This window comes from Leuciscus leuciscus (genome assembly GCF_965113295.1).
Source record: "Leuciscus leuciscus genome assembly, chromosome: 25".
In the NCBI taxonomy this organism is placed as follows: domain Eukaryota; kingdom Metazoa; phylum Chordata; class Actinopteri; order Cypriniformes; family Leuciscidae; genus Leuciscus; species Leuciscus leuciscus.
This window is the reverse complement of record NC_138724.1, coordinates 30,698,845-30,713,844: the sequence shown is the minus strand read 5'-3', so window position 1 is coordinate 30,713,844 and position 15,000 is coordinate 30,698,845. Positions and strand designations below refer to the sequence as shown.

At 37.1% G+C, this 15,000-nt stretch overlaps 1 protein-coding gene across 7 annotated transcripts in view; it reads right to left on the bottom strand.

Annotated features, from left to right (window-relative positions):
* LOC309491192 (NACHT, LRR and PYD domains-containing protein 12-like) overlaps positions 1–15,000 on the bottom strand; it is a 293,341-nt gene that overhangs the window by 26,135 nt on the left and 252,206 nt on the right. For 6 of the 7 annotated variants that reach the window (XM_082160625.1, XM_082160620.1, XM_082160622.1 and 3 more), the window contains 2 exons: positions 12,609–12,782; positions 3,735–3,908 (listed from right to left, as the gene is read on the bottom strand). In XM_082160625.1, coding sequence (XP_082016751.1) covers positions 3,735–3,908; positions 12,609–12,782 — 348 coding nt within the window. The remainder of the gene's footprint in view (positions 1–3,734; positions 3,909–12,608; positions 12,783–15,000) is intronic. The other variant, XM_082160623.1, reaches the window with a different exon arrangement.

Below are 15,000 nucleotides of genomic sequence, written 5' to 3'. Positions count from 1 at the left end.
CGTCTGTTATAGAAGATATCGACAGCGCATTCATTTTAAAAGAGGAACAGAGAACCGCGGCGCAATCAAGGCATTTGTCGCTCGGAAACATGAATGAAAAACATACGTTAACTTACTCCGTTGCTCTGATTGGTTGTAGGTCTATCCAATTGAGTGCAGAGGCATTTTACTTCCTGGTTCGGTTGAAACACGCCCCATAATCAAAGTTCAATGGAGCAGTATCAGACTCACATTCTGACTAGCAGGCACGTGCACACATAGACATCAAAGGGGGCTTGAGCACCTGCCCTTTTTATTCCTGGAGAGAAAGTGCCCTTTTTTCTGGGGTGCTTTTTTTTTTTTTTTTTTTTTTTTAAATAATATATATTTCTGTTTGCGCACAGCTTCCCTGTCAAACAAATATATTTATTGAGGAATAGTATATCTAAATATCAGGTAAGGAGTTCTGAAGCGCTCCCTCTCCCTCTCCCCCGATTGTTAAACCCGATTGTATTGCTTCCGCTAAAGAAAATAGTACGCTCCGTCTCTACGGTTAGAATCCTGTGAGTCCATAGCAACCCTCTGTTTTTCATGGCAACGGTCTGTTATACTCCGCACAGCGGTCTCTTATCAAGAAATAAGACATTCTACATTGGAATTCAACCAAGCCATGTAATAAAATAAGTTAATAAAATAAGCATATATCACCACCAGGTGATATGCTTTAGTTATTTTGTTTATCCTAAAATACCTGCATTGCCCTGTCAATTAGATGCAAATGTGCGCATTTTAACTAGTTGACGCCTAATTTGCATACAGAACGTCCTCAGTTAATGACTTACATCAAGAGTCTTTCCCCCTGAAATTTAGAAATCTAAATTGGTGAATTTAGAAGAAATCTACAGATGCAAACAGATGGAGGATACACTCTAAAAAATGTAGTAAATCTGAGTAACTGCATCTGGTAGCCTACATTAATAAATAAAACTGAGTAGAAATAAGTTAACATTAAACATTACAAATAACAATATTTATAAATTAACTTTTTATTTATGAGTAATTTTACTTTTTTTATTTCCTCTAAACCTTTATAAAATAGTATTCCATACAACCACAAATACATGACATTGGCTTTTATTGAATTTTTACTCAATTATTTTTGTAAGTTTAATTTTAAAGTGTTATGTATTCTGATAACACCAAAATAATTAAAACGATGTAGTGCCTTGTGCAAAAATAAACAAATTATTAGTAAAACACGCCCCTCTGCTTGATGCAGTTATTTAGGTTATTCTAAATATAAAGAGTTCAGATGAAAAAGCCTCTAAGTGCCATCTGAAATTTCCTTCTATAATGATCATTTTTATCAAGCTTGTATGTTTATGTTCACTTATTTCACATAACTGGCAATGAAAATTACTTCTTAATTGTCATTTAAGTTAAATTACTGAACTTAAATATACGAGCTTGAAAAAAAATTCTCATTTTAGAAGAAAATTTCAGATGGCACTTAGAGGCTTTTGCATCTGAACTCTTCATATATACTTGAAACTAGTAGCATAGAAAATGTTTTCAAAACATGCACATTGTGGAATGGTTTCCTTTGCTGCTCTATAAACCTAGTGAATACTAAGGAGACCATGGTTTCTGTGTAAACTGATTATTTTGTAGACATCTTTTGAAAATGAAACAATTGCGTGAGTTTGAGGAAGATAAAATTAATTAACTTTTTTAATTAATTTTTTAAAAAGGAAGTCAGAGTTGTGTTAATATATATACTTTTTTGTTTATAAAAAGAAAAAAAATACGTATGAGAAGTGCCCTTTATTTCACTTGAGCCCCTGCCCCTCAAAATGTCTGTGCACGTCCCTGCTGACTAGAATCTGAGTATGACGACGTCAGGCTAATAAATGTCTTTACTGTAACTTTTGATCAATTTAATGCATCCTTGCTAAATATAAAAGTATTGATTTCTTTTATTTCTACCCCCAAACGGTAGTGTATAACATTACAAAAATCTTTTCATTTCAGATTAACGCTGTTCTTTTGAACTTTCTATTCATCAGAATCCTGAAAAAAATTGTCCACGACTGTTTTCAACATTAATAATAATCATATATTTTTCTTGAGCATCAAATCATCATATTAGAATGAATTCTGAAGGATCATGTGACACTGAAGACTGGAGTAATGATGCTGAAAATTCAGTTTTGATCACAGGAATAAATTACATTTTAAAATATACTAAAATAGAAAACAGTTATTATAAATTGTAATAATATTTCACAATATTACAGTTTTTTAATCAAATAAATTCTGCCTTGGTGAGCAGAAGAGACTTCTTTTAAAAACATAAAAAATCTTACCGATCCCAAACTTTTGAACGGCAGTGTGTATGTATGTATGTATATATATATATATATATATATATATATATATATATATATATATATATATATTAGGGCTGGGAATTGATAAAAAAAAAATAATTGCACAATTTGCTGTAATTAATTGCAATTAATTGCATTTCCCACAAGCTTGTAATCATCAATATTCAAACTTAGAATCACCTAATTAAATTAAACAACACAGGAAAAAAAAGGAACAGAAAATAGCCCTATATTAAAATAATATTAAACTTCAATATATCAATATATTATTATTTTTCAATAATCAATCAACATAATCAATTTAACAGATTTTTTTTTTTTTTTTTTTACTAATTATCAAAATAAAATATTGTCCTACAAAGCTATTATTACCAGAGCATGTGATCAGAGCAGGTAATTTTACCATTGTTGCCCAGCATGACTATACCAGCGCAGTAGGGCTATTGCAAACAGAAGTCTACTACTGAGAAATTTCCCGTTATTTGAGCGGACTTTGCTTTTCCAGTGCGTGATCGGTACATGATTCGAGCGTTTGGGTCGTTAACGACAGAGCAGAACATGCAGCGCAAACACGGAGCGGAACATTGAGCAGAGAGCGCAGCGCCGACACACACACACACACACACACACACACGGAATGGAGAGCGCGGCGCACACACGGAGTGGAAAAGACCCGCTCATGAAAGCTGCGTGAGAATGAAACCTGATCGCCGAACACGGAGGGGCGGGACGGCATATTTTCTGCCTTTTCAATAGCAGCCGCAACAGGAAATCATTAAAATGAGGCAAAAAAAAAAGTGCTGTGTTAATTGCGTTATTTATTTTTTACGCGTTAAACATCTCAAATTAATCGCAAAGATTAACGCGTTAATTCCCCCAGCCCTAATATATATATATTAGGGGTGTAACGGGTACGCAAAACTGACAGTTCAGTACAGCGGTGGGACAGTTTACACTAACAATAAAACCCTGTCATCATTTACTCACTCTCATGTCGTTCCAAACCTGTATGGATTTCTTCTGTTGAACCCAAAATATGATATTTAGAAGTTTTGGTGACCACTGACTGAAAAGAGTATCTTCTTTTGTGTTTGGCAGAATAAAGGTAGTCATGCAGGTTTGGATGACGTGAGGGAGAGTAAATAATAACAGATTTTAAATGTTTGTCTGATCTTTTTCAGAAGGCCTACTCCTTGACATTGATATTGTAACAAAGTAAATCAGTAAATCAGTAAATATTTTCCTCCACGCAGCTCTACTACAGAGCCTTTCGACATTTCACTCCCCTGTACACTTGGATATGGTAAGACTGAAATACACATACATATATTCACAGGATGAGAAGAATCTTATTGCTCAACATACTTGAGTTTGTTCAGTGTGCAGTTTGGATCCTTCAGTAGATCAGAGAGCATCTTGAGTCCTGAGTCTCCCAGGAGATTGAGGCTCAGATCCAGCTCTCTCAGGTGTGAGGGGTTTGAACACAGAGCTGAAGCCAGATAACCACAGCCTTCTCCTGTCATCTTACAGCACTGTAATCTACAAACACACACAGAAACAATGAAGATATCTGAGACTGTGACATCAGAACTCACAACAAAAGCTTGTTAAATCTGTTGCATAATTACACATCCATTTAATATAAACTGATAAGAGATCTCTCTCATTTCATAAACTATAAGTTCTGCTGAAAGGAGAATATGGTTCTGATCAGATCTATATAGCCATCTAGCAGATACTGAGGCGGAGATGTTCACAAGTGATTGAGTCAGGTCTGGAGTCTTTTCATGCCTTAAAAAAATCCTATTTTTATTCTAGTTCTATTATATAGACAAAACATATTATATTTTATCTGTTTTGTTTGTAATAAAGGTTCTAAGATGATAGGGATGATGTAAATCTAGCTTGTTACTTTATAACCCATTACAATGTACAAAACAATCGTCCTGGCAACAAAACAAGTAGACATTTTCAATACAATCCCTAAGTGGACACAAGATGGTGCCAGTCGCGGTTTGAAAAATCTCCCTTTAGGGACGTGCTTACTTGTAAATCTGGTATAAAATTAACTTAATTAAAAGTGTGTGAGAGAGTGTGTGTGTGTGAGAGAGAGAGAGAGAGAGAGAGAGAGAGAGAGAGTGTGTGTGTGTGTATGTGTGTGTGTGTGTGTGTGTGTGTGTGTGTGTGTGTGTGTGTGTGTGTGTGTGTGTGTGTGTGTGTGTGTGTGTGTGTGTGTGTGTGTGTGTGTGTGTGTGTGTGTGTGTGTGTGTGTGTGTGTGTGTGTGTGTGTGTGTGTATATGTGTGTGTGTGTGTGTGTGTGTGTGTATGTGTGTGTGTGTGTGTGTGTGTGTGTGTGTGAGTGAGAGTGAGAGTGTGTGTGAATGCTGTTATCTTGTCCTTAATGGAAAATAATCAAGACCACCCGACATTATTTATATAAATAATTTTAATAGCAGGGCCACTTAAAACCAGGGTCTACCATGTGGATAGTAAAACGATCACAGAAAATCATATTGGGTGGAGTGTGTGTCCTGGAGGTTTTAGCTTCCAAATGATGTGAAAATCATCCTGCCTACTCATTCACATAAAACAATACATTGATTTAAATTTTGTAAGACACTTTTAGTTTAGAAAGGCAATATGTGTGGGGAATATACAGTGCTTAGCATAAGTGAACACACCCATGCTAAAGTTGACAAAAAAAGAGGAATAAAAAAAAAATCATCTTTTGGAAATTGATCTTAACCCTCTGAGGTCGGCAAACGCGCCCCCGCGTTTTGCTGGATTTTCTTCACATTGTAGCACAATAAACTTAAATTACTCCGTCATTTATGGTTATACAGAAAAAAGAAATATAAAAAAAGAATCTGTGATATTTCTACTTTTGTATGTGTCCACTTACAATCAAATCAAAACATTGTACTTTTGTAAAATAAAGAAAATAAACAGGGTGTGCGTTCTGGCTCTCCATCGCGGTAAACTTTTTTTTTCTTGAGCACGTCTATAAACTGAAACAAAACTCAGCGAATACTTGTCACACATTTATGAGCCATATACCTTTATACACATTTAAGTGTGTACTTTTAAATGATCGGATTCAAACTGAAAACAAATATTCTCTGTTTAAGTAATTTGTATAAAACCAACAGGATGTCCAGTATCTCAAACGCTTGCTAATTACTTTTAATTCGACCACGCCCACTCGCGCAAAAGTGATTCCCATGCAAATCGTCCACATGGAACGCGAACGCCCTCGTTACCTCAAACACAAAACACCAAAACACTTCACAAGTCTCTGCTTTTCGTCGAGTTTGGAAGACACGTCTGAGTTTACATTGGATTTACCTCAGAAGAAGAAGAACGCGATTTGAAGACAAGAAAGATGTAAGGTAAGAAATTCTTACTTATTAGTTTATGGTATTGTTGCATAAACTTCACATTGCAGTTGAACTGTTGCTAGATATATGGTGAATATTATACTATTTAGACCCGTGTTTACTGTTAAATACTGTTTGTGGATATCTGCTCAAACATAGATATGTATAACCATAATGTTTAATATTTTGGAGCGCGATCGCGTTTGAATGTATCATATTTTGGAGCGCGATCGCGTTTGAATGTATCATATTTTGGAGCGCGATCGCGTTTGAATGTATCATATTTTGGAGCGCGCTGTGCGTTTGAATGTATCATATTTTGGAGCGCGCTGTGGGTTTGAATGTATCATATTTTGGAGCGCGATCGCGTTTGAATGTTTCATATTTTGGAGCGCAATCGCGTTTGAATGTATCATATTTTGGAGCGCGTGCACCAAAAAATGCACCAAACATTAGGCTTTATGTTTTTACTATTATCTCATTTCATATCATCATAAGGAATGGAAACATTTGAAGTAACATAAGATAATCAATATATTTTTCTCTAGCATTGTTACTGAAATCTTTTGGAAGATTTATAGGCTGCTATAGGTTATTGTTATTATTATTTTATGCAGTACTGTACATAGCTTGTGCCTACAAGGCACAACAAACATGGTGTTCATTATATTATATATTGTTGGAAACATTTGTGTGTGTGTGTGTGTGTGTGTGTGTGTGTGTATTCTGTGAATTTTAAAAAGCAATTTTAACCAGAAAAATCTACAATTTATTCCTAAAATCGTGCAGGCCTAGTTTCTCTTGATACCAGTATGTTCACTTTTTTTTATTTTTTTTTTATGGCCCAGATGAAACTGAGTCCTGTTGACTTCAACATTCACATGAGTCTCTGTACATGAACATGGTAAAGTGAAAATCAAACACCTTGGAAATGAAAGGTATGTACAATGTTTTTAGGAATGGCACAAAGGTCTCTGTCTTTGGATCATTGTTTTCAATGTGCTCTTTTGTCATTTGTTGTGTATTTTTGGATTATGTTGTGTTGTAAATAAATCCAAACAATCTAAAAGCCATTCTTTTTTAAATCTCCTCATTCTTTGTGCAAGGTTGCTCTGAATGACAGGGCCTGATAGCTCCTAATAGGGCAGTTAGGGGAGTGTCTTTGTCTTTCTCAGGTGTTGAAGGCAGAACGCACACCCTGTTTATTTTCTTTATTTTACAAAAGCACAATGTTTTGATTTGATTGTAAGTGGACACATACAAAAGTAGAAATATCACAGATTCTTTTTTTATATTTCTTTTTTCTGTATAACCATAAATGACGGAGTAATTTAAGTTTATTGTACTACAATGTGAAGAAAATCCAGCAAAACGCTGGGGCGCGTTTGCCGACCTCAGAGGGTTAAGAATCTGTTATCTGCTTGACAAAATCATTTATGCTACTGCCCACGGACATGCTTTTAAAGCTACTGTCGTCCATTTTGTTTGGCCTTCAAACACCTTAAAATCCACATGTCGAGATCAGGAAAATCTAAATTTTACCTCGGTATTTATAAAACCCTACGTACGGCCCTGATGGTGACATCTTCAAAACAAAAAAGTTTTATAAATGATAAATATCACATTTCAACCCTTTTAACCATTATTTAAGAAAAATAAGTTTTTTATCAAAAAGGTTTATCCAAATTATTTTGCATTTTAGAATGCACATCAGCTTCCCATCCCTTAAAACTGGATTCCCCTTTAAATGTTTAATAATTGTTGATTTTAAGTACTAAACTGACAGGCTGCCATCCAAAATATTCCTCAGTTTTCTTTAACCCGAGGACAAATATATTTAAAAGGTTTGTGTGACCTGTTCAATTATGTATGCACCACATATCCAGATTCCTAGACAATGCATCTTTAATTTGGACAAAGTCAATCAGGTAATTTTCTCCAAGCAAAGATTCTGTGTGATATATATATATATATATATATATATATATATATATATATATATATATATATATATATATATATATATATATATATATATATAAAACAGTTAGTTCTAGTCCTTGATTATGGTCATCCTGAGTATGTGCTTCTGCCTTCAGGTAGAAGATATAGGGCCCTATTTTAACGATCTGAAACGCAAGTATCAAGCGCGAAACGCAAGTAACTTTGTGGGCAGGTCTCGGGCGCTGTTGCTATTATACCGGCGAGATAAATGACTCTTGCGCCCGATGCAAATCTAAAATGTGTTGGTCTAAAGTAGCTTCATTATTCATAGGTGTGGTTTGGGCGTAACGTGAAATAAACCAATCAGAACGATATCTCACATTCCCTTTAAGAGCAGGCGCGCTTGTTCTATGGCGGATTGCTATTATAACGGCGGATTTGCCAGACGCACGCCAGGAGCGGTTCACAGCCGAGGAGACCGACGTTCTTGTCAGGGCCGTAAAACACAGAGAAGTGACATTGGGGATGGAGAAACACAACCAAATTAACTTTGGTTAAACAGGCATATGATAATTTGGGTAAATGTGTAAGCTAGATTTATGCTTTTATAATAAACTATCTATCTATCTATCTATCTATCTATCTATCTATCTATCTATCTACCTATTGTAATAATGTATGATTTGCAAAAATGAAAATAGCTGCTTCTGTGTAGATGAGAGAATCAAAGTGAATGCGCGTTGTGCACACGCTACATTGATTATGGCCAAGCATGCGCCCTTAAAATAGCATTTGAATATCATGCGCAACGCGCCACTGACTTTAGACTAGATTTTTCCTGGTCAGTGGTGGAATTGTTTTCTAAACCTGCAACCGAAACACGCTTCCTCTTTGCGCTGAACCGCCCCCAGGAGTGCAAGTTCATTCCCTAATTTACCGACGTGCGTATGTGGAGGGAAAAGTCCGCTGTGCGCGGGTGCAAAATAGGAATGATACATGCGTTGGTGTACAAAGTCAATTGCGCTGGGTGCAAGATAGAGCCCATAGAGTGCCCAAATATCGACTTAATCAGTTTAAAAACTCTTTTGTGCCTCCATTAGAATCCTGAATGGCAAGTACAAAGACAAAAAATAAATACCATACCAAACAATACCATAAAAAAAACCACTACCCAAGGCCTACCCAACAACTTTTCACAACCAGAACGGAACAGCAAAAAAAGTCTAACATAACCAAGGCTCAGCCAGTGTCAATAATACTGATCGTGATTAAGTCACGGCTGAAGGGGTTGCAGGCTTCGCGTCGTGACTTATTCATGATACAGCACAGTCTCGAGTACCTTGTTACTTACATATTTTGCTTGTAGTTTATTTAGAATATAGTTAACAATGTAATCCAAATATAAATGAAAGCCAAAAGCACATTTTGAGTACACAGTGATACCTGGAACAAATCCTGTTTAAATAGGCTATATGGGCCATTCTACAGAATTGGTTCAAAGTTAGAGTTGGAAACATCTTGAAAAAAATAAAAATTGCCACAAATTTTGTATGCATGCAAATTGTATAATATTCAAGATACACACGACTAGTTATTGTGCAGTTAATTCTCATACTGTATTTTCAGAAAGTTTTGTCTTTATTTTTCCTCTCCCCAAATTTGTCACTAATGAAACACAATAATAAATAATTTAATGAGAAGGCTTATATTGACCTATTAAGATTTTGTTTACACGGGGATCAGCAATGGAAGTTTGAGAGGTGGCGCTCCGCCAAATCACGCGAGAATCACGACTTGCTTTACGGCACGACGTCACATACATCAACAACATATTACGCAGTCTCTATGGAAGACACTGGCACGCATTTCAGACGTTCATTCATGAATGAATAAATACTACAGTACAGAAATATGAAACAAACACAGAGGGCTATAAGACAAACCATAAGACAATAGTTATTTTCAGTCTATTTGCATTCATAAAGGATCAAATTAAACAAATTAAACAAATAATAATAATAATAATAATAATAAATAAAACATAGGTTATAGGCTATTCAAAACACTATGCCCTCGTTGCTTAAATCAAATTTAAATACTCTACAGCTAGTATAGCAAGTAGTGTCTAATAAAACAAACATTTGCATCTATTTATTCTATCTTTAACTCGACATTACAGTTTAAATTACAATGTATATGAGTTTAATACATGCATGTTAAAAACATCCTATTCCGCGCATGCGCGTCGAACATCAACTACGCATCTGATTAATCAAGTGCATCAGCGGGGTGGTCCGGCTGTCTGCAGCGTTTACAACGGGTGCTGTGTAGGGCTAAATGATTAATTGCATTTGCAATAATATCGCGATTTGATGAAATGCGATTTTTTTTACCGCAAAGCCGCGATTACACTCTGGTCACGTGACACGCAAGATTAAACCAGTCTTGCAGATGAAGCATCAACTTGTCACGCTGCGCATAGGCCTGGCATAGGTAGGCTACAGGAAACAACAGTTTATGTTTAATTTATGTGATATTGTGTTATAGATTCTCTCCAACGATTCTGTATTGATTAAGATAATTTAAGATTTATGTCTGAGCTTAGTTTTAAACACAGATACGTGATGACGCTACGTGTGCTTTATAAACAACCGTATTCTGCTTGCGTCTAATTCCTTTGTCTCACACACACATACACACACACACACACACACACACACACACACACACACACACGACACCACTCGAACCTTCCAAAAAATTATCTTTCATAAAGTTCGGAAAAGTTGAAGCGAATTACAAGAACATTTGCGTGCTTCATTGCACATGATATGAGATACGCGCGGTCTGCGTGATGTTACTTATGTAGTGCGCGGTCTCGCCCGCCGGTATTTTACTTAAAAATGCTCTACGAAGGCATCATATGTCTTTTGGAATGCAGTTGGCTTATATATTACAAATATGAAAATCACTGACAGAAGCTGCTTTCAATTTCAAATACTCACGCGCACTTTGCGAAGAGCGCTTGAGCATGCGGCTGTGAGCGACTCCGTCTACGTGGTTAAAAGAGAGAGAGAGAGAGAGAGAGAGAGACTGAGTGAGAGAGTGTGTTTGTGTGTGTTTGTGTGTGTCTGTGTGTGTGTGTGTGTGTGTGTGTGTGTGTGTGTGTGTGTGTGTGTGTGTGTGTGTGTGTGTGTGTGTGTGTGTGTGTGTGTGTGTGTGTGTGTGTGTGTGTGTGTGTGTGTGTGTGTGTGTGTGTGTGTGTGTGTGTGTGTGAGTGAGAGAGAGTGTTTGTGTGTGTGTGTGAGAGAGAGAGAGAGAGAGAGAGAGAGAGAGAGAGAGAGAGAGAGAGAGAGAGAGAGAGAGAGAGAGAGTTTGTGTGTGTGTGTGTGTGTGTGTGTGTGTGTGTGTGTGTGTGTGTGTGTGTGTGTGTGTGTGTGTGTGTGTGTGTGTGTGTGTGTGTGTGTGTGTGTTTGATTTATATTACATTGTGGGAACCAAATGTCCCCACAAGGATAGTAAAACCTGAGATCACCTCCATTGTGGGGACCAGCCAGCGGTCCCCATGAGGGGAATGGGTAAATAAACATACTAAATTATATTTTTTTGAAAATGTAAAAATGCAGAAAGTGTTCTGTGATGGGTAGGTTTAGGGGTAGGGTTAGTGTAAGGGGACAGAATATACAGTTTGTACTGTATAAAAACCATTTTTCAAGTCTATGGGGAGTCCCAACAAAGATAGTGAACCAGACGTGTGTGTGTGTGTGTGTGTGTGTGTGTGTGTGTGTGTGTGTGTGTGTGTGTGTGTGTGTGTGTGTGTGTGTGTGTGTGTGTGTGTGTGTGTGTGTGTGTGTGAGAGAGAGAGTGAGAGTGCGTGTGTGTAGAAGTGAGTGTGTGAAGAACAATGTGTTGTACAGTCAGTGCTTATGTTGACTGTGTTTACTTGAATATTCACCAAGGTGTAAATTTGGACATATTCAGTGTATTTGACCGTTTAGGCGAGCAAACAAAGACAAAGTCTACTATACTTGTCCGTATTCTATATGTTTCTCCTGTGTAATATAATAATTTAATGAAATAATATTAACAGATAGAAATGAAAATATCATAATACACTATACATACATATAATGCAGTTCAAAAGTTTTGGATCAGTATGATTTTGTGAGTGTGTGTGAGAGTGAGTATCATCATATTAGAATGATTTCTGAATGATCATGTGACACTGAAGACTGGAGTAATGATGCTGAACATTCAGCTTTGATCACAGGAATAAATTACATTTTACAATATATTCACATAAAAACGGTTATTTTAAATTGTAATAATATTACAGTTTTTTTTATCAAATAAATGCTGCCTTGGTGAGCAGAAGAGACTTATTTTAAAAACATAAAAAATCGTACCGATCCCAAACTTTTGAACGGCAGTGTGTGTATATATATATATTTATTAGGGGTGTAACGGTACACAAAACTGACGGTTCAGTACAGCGGTGGGACAGTTTACACTAAAATGAAAAAAACTCACTCTCATTTACTCACTCTCATGTTGTTCCAAACCTGTATGGATTTCTTCTGCTGAACACAAAAGATGATATGTTGAAGTTTTGGTGACCACTGACTGAAAAGAGTGTCTTCTTTTGTGTTCGGCAGAATAAAGGTAGTCATGCAGGTTTGGATGACGTAAGGTTAATAAATAATGACAGATTTAAAATGTTTGCGTGAACTATCTTTTTCAGAAGGCCTACTCCTTGAGATTGATATTGTAACAAAGGAAATCAGTAAATTTTTTCCTCCACACAGCTCTACTACAGAGCCTTTCGACATTTCACTCCCCTGTACACTTGAATATGATAAGACTGAAATACACATACATATATTCACAGGATGAGATGAATCTTATTGCTCAACATACTTGAGTTTGTTCAGTGTGTAGTTTGGATCCTCCAGTAGATCAGAGAGCATCTTGAGTCCTGAGTCTCCCAGGTGATTCCAGCTCAGATTCAGCTCTCTCAGGTGTGAGGGGTTTGAACACAGAGCTGAAGCCAGATAACCACAGCCTTCTCCTGTCACATTACAGCGCTGTAATCTACAAACACACACAGAAACAATGAAGATATCTGAGACTGTGACATCAGAACTCACAACAAAAGCTTGTTAAATCTGTTGAATAATAACACTGATAAGAGATCTCTCATTTCATACAATTTCTGCTGAACTTTTAGTATTTTAATTTGTTGAAACTTTAACTTACCTACATTTTAAAGCCAAATACATTTTACACAGACAAATCTCCTCTTGCTAAATGATGAACTTGCTCGTGCTGGCCGCTCTAACCAGTGATAAACACAACGAGAACTGTTTGACCCTTTTGAATGAAATATGAATGAATACTATGATATGGGAACCGTAAAGGCAGATTCTAACTAAAAATACTGAAGAAATTATGAATTTCCTTTTTTTTTTTTATGAAATCATTTGGCCAAATACACTCACCTAAAGGATTATTAGGAACACCATACTAATACTGTGTTTGACCCCCTTTCGCCTTCAGAACTGCCTTAATTCTACGTGGCATTGATTCAACAAGGTGCTGAAAGCATTCTTTAGAAATGTTGGCCCATATTGATAGGATAGCATCTTGCAGTTGATGGAGATTTGTGGGATGCACATCCAGGGCACGAAGCTCCAGTTCCACCACATCCCAAAGATGCTCTATTGGGTTGAGATCTGGTGACTGTGGGGGCCATTTTAGTACAGTGAACTCATTGTCATGTTCAAGAAACCAATTTGAAATGATTCGAGCTTTGTGACATGGTGCATTATCCTGCTGGAAGTAGCCATCAGAGGATGGGTACATGGTGGTCATAAAGGGATGGACATGGTCACAAACAATGCTCAGGTAGGCTGTGGCATTTAAACGATGCCCAATTGGCACTAAGGGGCCTAAAGTGTGCCAAGAAAACATCCCCCACACCATTACACCACCACCACCAGCCTGCACAGTGGTAACAAGGCATGATGGATCCATGTTCTCATTCTATTTACGCCAAATTCTGACTCTACCATCTTAATGTCTCAACAGAAATCGAGACTCATCAGACCAGGCAACATTTTTCCAGTCTTCAACCGTCCAATTTTGGTGAGCTCGTGCAAATTGTAGCCTCTTTTTCCTAACTGTAGTGGAGATGAGTGGTACCCGGTGGGGTCTTCTGCTGTTGTAACCCATCCGCCTCAAGGTTGTGCGTGTTGTGGCTTCACAAATGCTTTGTTGCATACCTCGGTTGTAAAGAGTGGTTATTTCAGTCAAAGTTGCTCTTCTATCAGCTTGAATCAGTCGGCCCATTCTCCTCTGACCTCTAGCATCAACAAGGCATTTTCGCCCACAGGACTGCCTGTGGTGTTCTGGGTGAAAACACCCAGGTCAAAAGACCTGGGTGTTCTACTCGATTGCAACCTGTCTTTTGAAAATCATATTTCATATGTTACAAAAACAGCCTTTTTCCACCTTAGAAACATTGCTAAGCTACGTAATATGCTATCAGTTTCTGATGCAGAAAAGTTAGTTCATGCATTCATGACCTCGAGACTGGATTACTGTAATGCCTTATTAGCTGGTTGTCCTGCATCCTCAATAAACAAGCTACAGTTAGTCCAAAATGCCGCCACTAGAGTTCTTACGAGATCAAGAAAATATGATCATATAACACCGATTTTATCATCACTGCATTGGTTACCTATAAAGTTCCGTATTAATTACAAGGTATTGCTACTGACTTATAAAGCCCTAAACGGCTTAGCTCCAGTCTATTTAACGGATCTTCTATCACCCTATAATCCATCGCGCTCTTTAAGATCACTAAATTCAAGGCTTTTGGTCATACCTAGGATATTCAGAACCACCAAAGGAGGGAGAGCATTTTCACATTTGGCTCCAAAACTCTGGAATAGTCTTCCTGATACTGTTCGTTGCTCAGACTCGCTCTCCCAGTTTAAAACTAGATTAAAGTCGCATCTCTTCAGCCAGGCATTCATATAATCCCACAGTTCAAACTACAATCCGGCCTCTAGCTCATAAATGCCAGAGGAGAACTGGCCCCCGACTGAGCCTGGGTTCTCCCAAGGTTTTTTTTCTCCATTAGGTCACCTGATGGAGTTTTAGGACACCATTAGCCCAGCTAACAATTTTTGGTTCCCATAACGTTAGTTTTTGGTACCCAGAACATTCTCAGAATGTTAGTTTATGGTTCCCAGAACGTTATTTTTTATGGTAACCACCCAGCAACGTTCTGGGAACGTTATTTTAT